Source organism: Perca fluviatilis, chromosome 9 (assembly GCF_010015445.1).
Source record: "Perca fluviatilis chromosome 9, GENO_Pfluv_1.0, whole genome shotgun sequence".
Taxonomy (NCBI): domain Eukaryota; kingdom Metazoa; phylum Chordata; class Actinopteri; order Perciformes; family Percidae; genus Perca; species Perca fluviatilis.
This window is the reverse complement of record NC_053120.1, coordinates 12,668,425-12,681,596: the sequence shown is the minus strand read 5'-3', so window position 1 is coordinate 12,681,596 and position 13,172 is coordinate 12,668,425. Positions and strand designations below refer to the sequence as shown.

At 39.5% G+C, this 13,172-nt stretch overlaps 1 protein-coding gene across 2 annotated transcripts in view; it reads right to left on the bottom strand.

Annotated features, from left to right (window-relative positions):
• The window catches only part of alg6 (ALG6 alpha-1,3-glucosyltransferase), a 20,038-nt gene extending 8,662 nt beyond the window's left edge, over window positions 1-11,376 (bottom strand). The window contains exons 1-10 of one of the 2 annotated variants that reach the window (XM_039811305.1): window positions 11,198-11,376; window positions 10,789-10,873; window positions 10,276-10,365; window positions 9,929-10,017; window positions 9,716-9,798; window positions 9,074-9,138; window positions 7,931-8,116; window positions 5,080-5,215; window positions 1,365-1,450; window positions 66-150 (exon numbers count right to left, since the gene is read on the bottom strand). In XM_039811305.1, coding sequence (XP_039667239.1) covers window positions 66-150; window positions 1,365-1,450; window positions 5,080-5,215; window positions 7,931-8,116; window positions 9,074-9,138; window positions 9,716-9,798; window positions 9,929-10,017; window positions 10,276-10,365; window positions 10,789-10,873; window positions 11,198-11,279 — 987 coding nt within the window. In that variant the 5' untranslated portion in view covers window positions 11,280-11,376. Of the gene's footprint in view, window positions 1-65; window positions 151-1,364; window positions 1,451-5,079; window positions 5,216-7,930; window positions 8,117-9,073; window positions 9,139-9,715; window positions 9,799-9,928; window positions 10,018-10,275; window positions 10,366-10,788; window positions 10,874-11,123 lie in introns of both variants that reach the window. The other variant, XM_039811306.1, reaches the window with a different exon arrangement.
• Window positions 11,377-13,172: the final 1,796 nt, after the last annotated feature.

Genomic DNA, 13,172 nt, shown 5'->3' with positions numbered 1-13,172 from the left:
TCTGTAAGGGGAGGGTCCGTAAATTTGACATGCTATTGTTTTGACATTAGTTGGATGCCTCTCACCAAGGCCAGTTTAAACTGCCAGAAGGTGGGCTTCATCAGAAGTCTGACGCAGGAAGGTAGGACTGCCAGGAGAGTGCAGGCAAAACTGAAAAACAATACAAATGAGCAATTCAGATTATCTCACATCGGCACACTTAACTGCACACAAATCCTCAGTGAGAGATGAAGTTACTGCAGCAGGAAAAAAATAATTATACAGTAGTAGACATGTAGAGTATAAAATCAATTTGGAGTCAAAATGAATAATTGCATTTGCACATAATTCCAGGCTTACCTACACCTTTCGGTTGTGTTGATGTGGCTTCATGTGAAAACTGATAATGACCACAGAACTGAAAAGCAGTCCACTATTTTTGATGCCAGAATAAAAGAAAAAACAAGATTCGTTTTCAGTCCGTGGCACTAGATGACCTGATTTTGATGTCAAAAGGCAAACAATCACTACGTCAAACCCAAATCTAACTGTGGATTCATCTGGCTGTTTTTTTAACTAAGACCTCTGCTATGTGGTAAATGACCAAATACTGGCCCCTCTTCGGGTTAGCAGGCATTAGTTTAACCCTTCAATTGTCACCTGCTGGGGGTGGAGGCACCGGACGAGAGTGACTATGTGTCAGTGTGAATGTGCTGAGAGGTCGGGCAGCGAGTTAGTTCAAGGCATGAGGGCAACAATGTGTTTGTACTATGACACAGATAGATATATAGAAATAATCATAATGGTAGATATAGATAATCTTAGTAGTAGATAGATAGAGATACTGGCAGTGGTAGGTGGATAGCAGTAAAGGACCAGTAAGTGGGTATTTAGTGTGTATGACCGCAAGTGTGTTATGTGTAGGGCAGGGTTTTGCGGCCCGGAAGGACATGTATCACTTTTCACAGCTGATTCATTCTATGTACACAGTATACCCACACCAGAGCATTTAGCAATCTGCTCCCTGTGCCAAAAAGACAAGATTGTTTTTCATTTGTTTGAAAGTCAACTACAGTCAAAGAAGTCCAACTTGATCCCCGGACTTAGCAGTCTGGCAGAAACGTGTCCATGCTGCGAACATACGACTCCTAAATTTAGCGTGCTGGGTTATTTAAGCAGGCTCCACCATGACACAACTGTTTTCTCATTGTGATCGGACAGGTTCTCAGCTTTTAGTCCAAATAACTTATCCAAATACTTCCTGGGATGCTCCGTGTGGTAGTGGACAGAGAAACTCAAGTTAAATAACCATGAGTGCTCAGTGTTTACTACATTGTCTCCCCTGATAGCGCTATTAATTTGTCTCTCATCCACACAGGGATTACCTGATGTAGATCTGGGAGTCAATGGACAGAATGGATCTGATCTTTATCAGGATGTTCAAGCTGCACCATGTGTTGGCCACCTTATCCTGTACACACACGCACACGCATACACACACACACACACACACACACACACGGTTACATGAGAAATTATGTCACACACAAAACATTTTTAAATTCAACATATGCCTTGATGCCTGTGTACAAAAATGAATATATTCAGAATTCAATTTTGAAGAGAAAGCAATTAGGTGCCATTGCTGAAAGTAATAATTTCCCCACTGAAAGTGCAATAAAAATTCCCCTGGAGCATTCTAGAGGGACATTTATACTTAAACCTCATCATAAATTACCTCCCTTGTCAGAAAAAGCATGGGACTTATTTGTAAACTTGGGGACACGAGGTCAAGTGTCAAACCAGAGTAGTTTCTGCATAATCAGCAGATACAGACCAACCACAGAGCGCTGCTGAAAATTACATACTGTCAATATGTTTAACAATTCTCTGTATAATTTCATTTATTAGGTTTTAAGCAATATCTAATAATAGTTTTAATCAAATAATCTGCCAATTGTTTCCTTAATTATTTTCTTTTCTTTTAAAATATCAGAAAATAGTGAAAAAAAAAATAATATCACAATTTCCAAGAGCCCACAGTGACGTCTTTAAATTACTTGTCTTGTCTGACCAACAGTCCAAAAACTACATAAACAATTGTGTAAAACGACGAAAAGCAGAAAATGAAGCTGAATACAGAGAATATTTGCGATCGTTGCTTTGACTAAAGTGACTTACACCATTAATAATTTTCTGTCTTTCAACATTCATCAATCATTTCAGCTCTAAAAAAAACACCATAACCTTTTATCTCAATCAATCCATTTTAATCGTACAAGGTAATTCAGGGACATGTTGGAATGTATCATTTTTATATGTTTTTTGCAAATAACCTTTAAAATGTGATCTGAATAATATGGAAGATATGTAACAGCCTTAATACCAGCCTAAAAGTACTTGTGGTTGATAAGAGTTGAGGGGGGCGTTGCTGGGAGATTCAGCTGATTTAAGTGCTTAAGCAGTTGTGCAGGGATCAGATACTATTGAAGCCCACTGTGCACTATGATATCGGACGTCACAGAGACAACGTGCCTAGACCAGCTTTTTGATTCCACTGAATGGTTTCAGTGTATGGCCCTGTCTAGAAAAACTATTTCTGGCCTCTCCTCTTTCTGCTCTGTGCTACAGCTGCTCACGGCACAGCTGTGTGGATCTTAATGGCAGCCTAGTCAGCAGCACTGGGCCCTCCAGTGTTGTGTTGTCTCGGCCCCTTCCCTCTCTCTTTCCTCTTTGCCTCCCCGCTCCAAATAACCGCTACGGGAATGTTCCTGAAGGCAACGCATGAAAAAGAGGGGGGGTCCCATCGGCAAATGTAAGGGGGGCGAGAGCAGTGCGGCTCCTTCACCTATAAGCCAGCATGGAATTTCACAGGGAGAAGCATTTGGTGCCATTTTTGTGAGCAGGCAGCAATGTGAGACGCCAGAATGCAGCTCAGTGGGTAAACTTACAACTGCTCCCGCCCAGAAGCTGCCACGACCACCAGTCAGCACCCTTTCTCACCCCTGTCCCCTTGTCCAAAGCTTCTGCTTACGTGCACAGTTTCACAATTAGTTCAGGACGACTCGACCGGGCAGCCTCTCATGCTGTCGTTACAGGGGAGTATAGGGTCTCTCACACCCTGTGTATTATGTTTGCATCATTTTGTTGAACAAATACTGCCACAGCGAATGCTGCCATCTGCTCCCCTGGTAGAATTTTTAATTACTTCTCACATCCGTGACACCTTGTGGTGGGTGCCACCTCGGGGACGGGGCCGAGAGGGATGCGTGGGTTTCAGAAATGAGAGCTGCAAACCTTGGCCTCTGAGCTGTCACTCACACATGCAAGCACAGACACACACAGTTACTTTACCTCTGCCCCTTCCATTACAGCTCTCAACACTGCCAACTGGAGTTCTTCTCACTGTTCGCTATCACTTTCTTTTTTAATTAATATAATATTCCTGTGCCTCCTTTCCTCAAAGGGAACAAATGACTGACCACAACTTACAAGTGTGTGTGTGAGTGCTATAAAACAGTTCATCATACTGTATGCTTTTCCGAAGACAGAGTCAGTAGCAGGCAACAGTTGTCGTATGTGCTCTGATATGCCTTTCAATGTAGCGTTTGCCCCACTCATCAGTCCATATGGCTAGAACATGGCTCTGCTATGAAGTGCTGAAAACACCCAGGCCATAAATTAGTTAGATTTATCTATATCCTCCAACTGTACGTCTGGAACCCCAACACCTCCCAGAGATAGAGTGAAACTGATCTCCTGACCTTTCACCATTTTATTCCACTGTTTTCTTTGATCCTGCAGGGTATCCATTTCCCACCAGCTAAGCAGTGCAGGGTGGAGGGGTGCTCACCATACTGAGAGTATGGAACAGTGTGTAGGACATGAGGAGTGCCACACAGGTTGTATTTGAGTTGTAAAGCACTTGTCACAGCCTTGTGCTGTAAAGTTGTTATAATGAAATAAGGGCTTTAACTTCTGAGAGAAATGTCACTTCCTAGGAAACGGTACAAACAAAACTTCTCAGCCATCACCACGAAATCCTGTAATATCAAACAGCCTCTCTCTCTTTAACTGGATAACAATTTAGAATGGTCCCTCGCTGTGTTTTGTCTCAAAACAACATCCTGTTTCAACAGAAATCACAACAAATTGAGAAAAATAAAGATTACAAATTGCAAGATCCAAATCCAATATCTCAAAATAATATTTATGGAAAATATACCAAAATGGTGAAAAAAAAACACCCATTTATGAACAAAAGAGCTGAAAAATACTGTTTTTGCAACCAAATAATAAGTGAATCTGGTGGTAAGAAAAATTAGACCCTTATCTGCTCTCCAGGAAAATCAGCAAAAAGAAAACACATAACCCTCCCCCTTTTTTTACCCTAAATTTGATGGAGGAGTAAAAATAATGACTTCTGAGCATTACATTTAGTTAACACGTCTTCTATGCCTTAAGAGCAGCCACAAACCAACGTCAAGCACATATATAGTTGATACCCAACACAGCACCAGGCTTTAGGCTAAACAGACACATGCAGTAAAAGCATCTCTGTTGGCTCATAACATAAAAAGATGGCATTACATATTTTCTACATTGGAAGCCATACAAAAATCCCTTAAGTGTATTAAATTATTTTATGCTTTTGATGGTATTTGGAATTTCAGGACATTTAATTACTATGATTACACTCACATTTATTCATAACATTTCTGAAAGTTCCCTGGGATACACATTCTTATGAATACCACCAGACCAGGGTCTTGAGGAGGTTAAACATCTGCACCACCTCAGGGGCAAGTCAGGAAAGGAAACTGTCACAAGAGTGCATGTGACCTGTATGATAATCTTATTTCTAGGCTATACTGGTCTATCATTTGTTTGCCTATATATTGAGCTGTATTGATCCATCAGGAGATATTATCTTATTCTACTTGTTTCTTTAAATTACATATTGGGATTGTGAGTAGCTATTGTTAGATCCCTGCATGAAAAGTGTTTTTATATAAGACTATGAGTCTCAAAGGCAAGTTTGAGCTTTTCAGATGTGTTTTTTTCAGGCTGACTTTTCATTCAAGAAAAACTCTACTGTACCTCAAACAGGCCGCGAGCCACGGGAAAGATCCTCCTGACCACCTGCATGGCGTCACCGGGGTCAGACAGGAAGGGCAGCCAGCAGAGGGCAAAAGTCACCAACACTGTTGAAGCAATTCTCACCAACAGGAAAAGCCTACATGACGAGGGTCACACACAGACATGCATCATGTCTGAGTGCAGGAGGTACAGATATACCATTAATAATGAAAAAATAGGCACTTCCTAACAGAATTTGGACATTTTTTGTAAACGTAATTTCTAAAAAGTAAAAAAAAAAAAAAAAAAAAAAAAAATGTTGGCATTAGCAAGTAGGTTAAATTTGTCTTTGTCTACTGGCATTACTCAAACAATTAGTACATACTGTCTGCAAGTCCTAAATTTGGCATGTGATGCCTCGTGTTGAGGAATGCAGTGAAAGCCATGCATCAGCTGAAAGTCTTCAGTGTAGGTCATATCTTGTCAGCTGTAACTGTGAAGCTGCTGGTTAAGTTGCACACACAGCATAGCTGAGGAGTTTGGGCATGGCGAGAGTGTCATCTGGACATATCTCCCCCCCGGCCCTTCTAATCCAGCTCTCCATTTGCTACTAAATGCCCTTGGTACATTGTTACTAGATAAACAGACACTGGACACACTAGTAACAGCATCCAATCGGATTACCTCAGTCATTCTGTGGCTCTCCTGAGGACACTGCTCGCTTATAGACTGACAATTACGTATCTGCTTTGAGCACTCAGCTGACACTTCTATGCAGAGTGACAAAACAATATAACCAAAACAAACACAGCTGGAATAATTATGACTACACGTACACAAAAATAATCCCTTTTAAAGTGATGGTTCGGAGTAATTTCACCCTAGGGTCCTTTGCACCTTGACCTCGGGCCAAAAAACCCTCCAGAAGCTTTTTTTCAGCTGGGTCCAACATTGGACGAGTTAGCGTTATCAGCTGAATAGCTTAGTGCAGGCGCTAATGGATCCAACTGTGTATCTCGTAAATGACCCCACTAATAATGCTCGAAATGATACCAAACTTCTACAGTAGTACAAATAAGTTATGCACTCATAAAACGATGAATTGGAAAGTTTGTAAGTACACCAGGAGTTTACTTAAATAACACTTGCCTGTTGGCTTCTGCTCTCTGCTTCTACTGCTACCAGCAGTAAGACGAGTGCTTAAGCCTGGTTCACACGGCAGGATAATTAGGCCGATTTTAGCCCCGATTCACCCCTTCCGAAAATCTTAAGGATGCTCCGATTATCGTAAAATAATCTGATCAGATATTCCTGCCGTGTGTGGTGTGCTAAGACTGCTCTCGTCTGCCCGGAAGGACCACTCCGATCTCAAATCGGGGATATCCAACATGTTGGATTTTTTTGGCCCGATTTTTCCTCGTGTGTGGTGTCCCCCAGGGACAAACGATAACTACATCCACAACTGCAGTCCACCAGAGTACATAAAAACGAATATACGAACGTTTATTTCAACGGTTATTAATCTGTGTAGTACGTAACGACATTTCTATGAGAAAAAAACAACAACTCACCTCCATATCATGATGTAGCAAGTATAGTCCATGCTCGCGTTGTCTCCACTTCTTTGACCATCGCCTTTTCTTTTGATAACGTATTTTTTCGGTTAAAAACTAAACTACAAACTATCGCCACTGCATCCTCTCATAGACAGTAGCGTTATACAAGTCCGCCATGATTGTTTACTCTGAAGTCACGTTTGATCTCAAGGGATTTTGCGAGATTTCCCGTCTGACCTGGGAATGCTCGGGAGTCAAATCGGTTCGTGTGTGATGTGTTGATTTTGCCGTGTGCTGCGCACCACACACTGTACGACCAAAACTGTTAGACCCGTGATTTTTTAATCGCCGTGTGTGGGGTCTCTCAGGATTGGAAAATCGTCCGACAATTTTAAAATCGTCCGGTGTGAATCAGGCTTTAGGGACGTCTACAAATTACAACACCGAAAAGAGATAAAACAAAAATATTTATTAATTTAACTTATTTTTTTAAAGTGCTGTAGTACAACTAGCAGGAGACAAGTTATAATTGAGGTAAGTTTGGAGACATTACCTTATTTAATCATTAAATTAATAAATATTTTCGGTCTTGTAATTTGTAGACGGCCCTAAGCACTTGTTTTACTGCCGGTAGCAGTAGCAGCAGAGAGCAGAAGCCAACAGGCAAGTGTTATTTAAATAAACTCCTGGTGTACTTACAAACTTTCCAATCCATCGTTTTATGAGTGCATAACCTATTTGTACTAGTGTAGAAGTTTGGTATCATTTCAGGCATTATTAGTGGGGTCATTTACGAGATACAAACGTGGGTCCATTAGCGCCGCACTAAGCTATTCAGCTGATAACGCTAACTCTCCCAATGTTAGACCCAGCTGAAAAAAGCTTCTGGAGGGTTGTTTGGCTCGAGGTCGTGGTGAAAAGCACCCTAGAGTGAAATTACTCCAAAACGTCACTTTAATAATCCTCTATACCAGTGACTGCTTTACTGAGACATACGTTGTGGTCTTAACTAATTGCAATAAAGTATATTTGGATGTTTGACTGTCTCCTTTCATTCCAGGATCACTATGTCTTGTATGGATTCATATATGCCACAGATCTACCACCGCCCACTGTGTTTTGTCTGTGGTGAAATACTTTTACAACAACAACATAAAGCCATCCCATCTATCAAAGGGGTATGATTTAAGGGTACTTGAGCCCATCTGATTGTGCTGTGTGGGTGTGTATGAAAATTCCTTAAAAATGTAAAAAGAAAAACAACAACTGTTAAGTGCAGAAGAAAGAAAACACAAGACACAAACAATCAGACTCACCCTCGCCCCATCAGGCCCAGTTTGAAACTCTTCCCCAGCAAGTAGCAGAAGAAGGGCAGAGCATGGTACAGCTCCATCTGTTTGTAGTTGAGAGCCAGGCAAAAGGCCAGTGAGCCCAACGCATCCCAGCCCAGTCCCAGAGCCAGAACCCCCCACAGGGCAAAGCCCAGACTCACTCCATTGTACCTGATTTGGTTAAGGTCAATATTGTGCTGAAGGTTTCTCCATGTATAAGGTCAAGACAAGTAGAGATAAGCAGCTCAATGTGCCTGTATGGGACAAGTACCTTAGAAAACAGCATCTGATCCGGGGTCAGTTCAGTTCAAATGTTCAGTTTACACATCAACGCTTTCATTGTTAGTGTCTGAATAACAACCACTCCTTTTTTTTTTCTTCTTTTTTATTGCATTATCATTATATAAAAGGACACTGCATACATGAAACAAGATAACTGTATCCCATTTCAGCTACTGTTTCCTTCCATTTAACCTCTAATAAATCAGAAATACTTAATTGATCCCCGGGGGGAAATTGGGTTACGTTAAGTTTTAACGACACGCGCACGCGTGCACGCACCCACACCCCCCCCCACACACACCTTAAAGATTATTAGGAACACTTGTAAGATTTCTCATTAATGCAATTATCTAATCAACCAATCACATGGCAGCTGCTACAATGCATTTAGGGGTGTGGTCCAGGTCTAGAAAATCTCCTGAAATAAATAAAAGGAGCAACAAATGTGCATGATGTGCAAAAGTGGCACATATAATATCTGGAAGTTGTAAACAACCTTATATAATGCTGCTATTGGGCGAAATTTTCAAATATTAGCTTTATATTGCCATTCAGAAGACAATAATTTAGTTGTGCAAATCTAGAAATTCCAGTTTTTAAGTTGTTCAAAAATATTTTAAATCCTCACAAAACTGTATTTTAATCAATGCAACTCAAAAAGCTACAAAGGCTATGAGAAAATATACTTAATTTAATACTTAATATACTACTCTACTACTATAAGGATTGGGATTTTAAAGTCAATGGCTGCAAAGGTCAGTATTTCACAGGAAGTCATCAAAGCAAATAACAATAATGCTATCACGGTGAATAGATTGTAGAAATGCACCTGTTCATAAAGGATACTGGAAATGACCATAGTCAATGAGAATTAGGCCTGGGTATAGAAGGAAGCAGAACACAGTGCAAACCTGGAGAAAAAAAAAAAAACATGTATTAGTTTTTAGAAGATAAACAAAACTAAAATCTAACACCAGTCCACTGTTGATTAGTTTACAATGATGCATCAAAGGTTATGGGTTATGTCATGCATGAAAAGATGTGGACACCTGATAAATATTTGCAGACGTGTAAAAGAAAGAACAAAGTAAACTTGTATTTATTCATTCATTCCTTTCCAGTAATTGCGTATCATACTTAGGGTCATAAGGTGCAAAGAGCCTGTCCCACCGTGCACGAAACAAAAGGCAATGTATGATAGGATAGCCAGACAAAACCGGTACATGTCTGTTGTAGCTACTGATCTTGTAATAACTGATCATTTAAGACACAGTCAAAAAAATATTACAAAAGATCCCTCTTAATTGATTGTACTGTATATGTATTTATACTCCCTGAAATAGTAACATCCTGGAAATTGTAATTTTATATTATATTATATTGCAATGACTTCATAATTCCCCAATTTGGATGACCAGTGCTGTAATCTGATTTAATAAGTTTTTTTGGGGGTCTTAGTCATCATGACATATTGGGCAAGTGTCTTACCTTTTTTTTAGTGGACCCGTCAGTCAGGTATAAACAGTATAAAACCACAGCAGGGATGTATATGAACAAATCTGCCACCAGGACTGAAACAGTACAAAGAACCATATTATATCATATCTAATGTGTAAGTAAGTAAATTATTGTTATTTTGAGGTTGAGGTAGATATATGGATCAAGGAAGCTTTTCACTTTATTTTCTCATGGTTACTGCACCTGTAGCTCTCATGAATAACTTGTGCGCTGGACTTTCATAACCTCTGGATTTGTGGAGATCCACCCATTCAGGGTTTATCGTTTTGGCTCTGCAGGAATATATATAGTTATAGTATAGAAATCATAGTATTTATAATCCTTAAAACAGGCAAGGGGACCTGCTTTTGAAATACCTATGCACAAGGGTGTATAGAATAGAATACAAAAGTAAATAGAATAGAAATGTGTGCCATAATAAAACTGACATAACATGGAAACTCCAACTCTTGTCTTCAATACACATTTACACACTAAAGTTGAAATTTCCTGTAAAATATACTCTCTCTATATAATAACAAAATACTTACACGTAAGCACAGACCAGGCTGTGGTAAGCAGTGAGAGGAGGGTAGTCAAGACCCCAGTAGTTCAAGTCATTCTCACTGGTGTTAAAGTACCTAGATGAGTGCAAATGTAGATACAGGTATATTTATTCTGAAACTGTGAAAGTGTCAGACAAATAATCATGAAAGTGGGGTGCAACCATTGGTGTAAAGTAGACAATCTGGATTGACCCCTTTAATGCTTTATGGTGCATAAATGACACTTGTTTAACAACATGCAATTTTAGCTTTAATTTTGTCACTTCTTTGGTGATCTTCTGGACCTCTTTTTATCCCATACATGTGGTATTGTGGGGTATGTGACTCAAATAATCTGCTCTCACAATAAGATATACATTAGTGTGTTTTGAGTCGATCATTACAATATTTCCAGTCACTGTTAAAGCCCAGAAGAGCTCGTCATACTCTTTTCAGGTGCCTGATTGAGCTTGGCTTTTCTCAGACTTGCTCCACTGAGGAAACAAACTTCAGACTGACCATTCCTGGAGAGGGAGGTTGTAGGTTACTTCTTGCCAGTGCCTTTGAGCTTCATAATCGCCAAACATTGGAGGTTTCCCCGCCCCTGGAGGAAAATCATTCAGCTGTTAGTCGAATGAATGGGAAACTACATCAATGAATGACTGCATTTAACCCCCCCCACACACACACACACACACACACACACACACACACACACACACACACACACACACACACACACACACACACACACACACATAATGAGCCAGTGACTGGATGCTAGCCACTAACAGCAACAATATGTGTAAAACAACTTTCTGTTAATAGTTTTTGAGAAAATCAAATGAACTAACGTTACACTGAAACGAGCAGCAATGTAGCAAAGATGACTGTAGCATGTTAACGTTGAACTCCACGCTCTTCCTACCTGAATATGAATTTAACGAAACGCCCCATCTCACAACAATACCTAGCAACACACACATTGATACGAGACTCCACGTTTGCATGACTTCGACCGTTAAAATTAGCTTAAAGAGGAGAAATAAAAGCTAAAAATCTGTCTGCTTTTTGGAACACGTTTTCATTTCCTGTATACGTCACTGTCAAGACTTCGTTGCGTGTTCTAATTGGGCACTGCACGGTGACGTAGGCACAGAGAGACTTGAGGCGTTCAGGAACACCTAGAAGATGACCATTTCCTTTTATCGAGCCGTCTCAGCATAGCTTGGATAGAATATTTGTATCAAACGAGTTTTAACTGTAGTTATAGCAAATAGATAAACTTTCCTTTGTTAACTTTAAAGGTCTGGTTATATCACCTTAGACTTTAATCGTTTTTTGTTAATACAACGTTGATTTGAACTCTTCAAAATTCCCAGCTACTATGAATGCAACATCGGTTGAGACGAGATTTATGACAAACTGATGGATATTGTGCATTATGAAAGGTCTATTTGTATAATAATATCTTAATAACTTAAAAAGATGTTGACTTCAGAGGTAAAACTTTAAAACGTGTCTTTTATCCAGCAGTAAATGAGCATTTCCAATAATATAATAACAAAGTAGGCTAATAAAATAATACAGGCAGTGGAACAAAATGTATAAATTATTAAATGATTAGTGAATTTTCTAATTACTGCTAGTCAATTCCTCAAATATCATATTAGGGTCATAAGGCTGGCTCATTTCTGTGTGTCAATTTAAATATAGGTCTAACAATAACCAATCACTATAACTACAATGGGCAGCGTTTATATCTAGGCCTATATATTGTTGAGACATCTCTAAAATGAAAATATAAGTTATAAATATGAATAAATATCTGAGATCTCTTTTAAATCCCAAAGATGGTGTCTAAAATAAGAATGTTGAATTTTCCCTATTAGCTTAAGATCCAAAAGTTTTCTTTTTTGGAAATTGGGAACAACTAAATACAGTTATGGTGTATACTGCCTGGCACATCACATATTTAGTTAAATTAATTAATGAAAATAAAGCTTCTACAAATGGAATAGATAACTCAAAGTAGCTTAAATGTAATGTACTCAAAAAGGCAATAATTTAACTAATGCTCAATATATGTTTATTTAAATACGTAGCACTTAAATCCTTGTTTTTGACTACATGTATGCCATTTGTTTTTAAACTTTATGGCAGCTTACCATGACTTAGCAACATCCACTACATGGATGGAGCAGTGGACTCGAGTGGAGTAGCAGCTGTCTCATGTGTAATACTTTGTTGTAACCTTCTGTATACAGATGTGTACAATGCAAGCCTCCCCTTGTCCTCCCCTCTCAATGTAAATCTCAGCCCAGGGGCATTTTCTCCTCTGTGACCTTTACTTGTTGACACCATTGTCTTTGTTCCCAAGGTGTTGGGATTTGTTGGCTGAGACATGTTCCTTGTGGTACCGGCATCAATTATGCATAAATAATAATAACCCCGGACAACTGCTGATTTGCAATGACACTTTCATTACAACAGCAGCAGCCAATAACTCACTGGTACCCATTAGTTATTAATGCCTGGCCACGCCAGCTTTACTTTGTCATTTATTGCTTCATCTCTATGCCTTTTTAAATATTCAGTAACTGCCGTACCTACATTTACTGTCTGTGATCTCCACCCAGGAGAAGGCTATAGCTTGTGGTGGAAGATGGCCTAGTTATGATGGAGGCCTGGGCCTTGCTTGCCACTGCCATTGTTGTCATCATATAAACAGTCAAGTCCGCTAAAGTAAGTCAGACTTCAGCTTTTCTGCTTTTTTTTGTGACATGTTAACATATAAATGCAAATGAATACCCATAATTCAAAATGTTAATTGTATGACAAGTGAATTGTTTGGAATATCCTGCAGTATTTATAATCTGCATGCAGGTATTTCAGCTATGTCT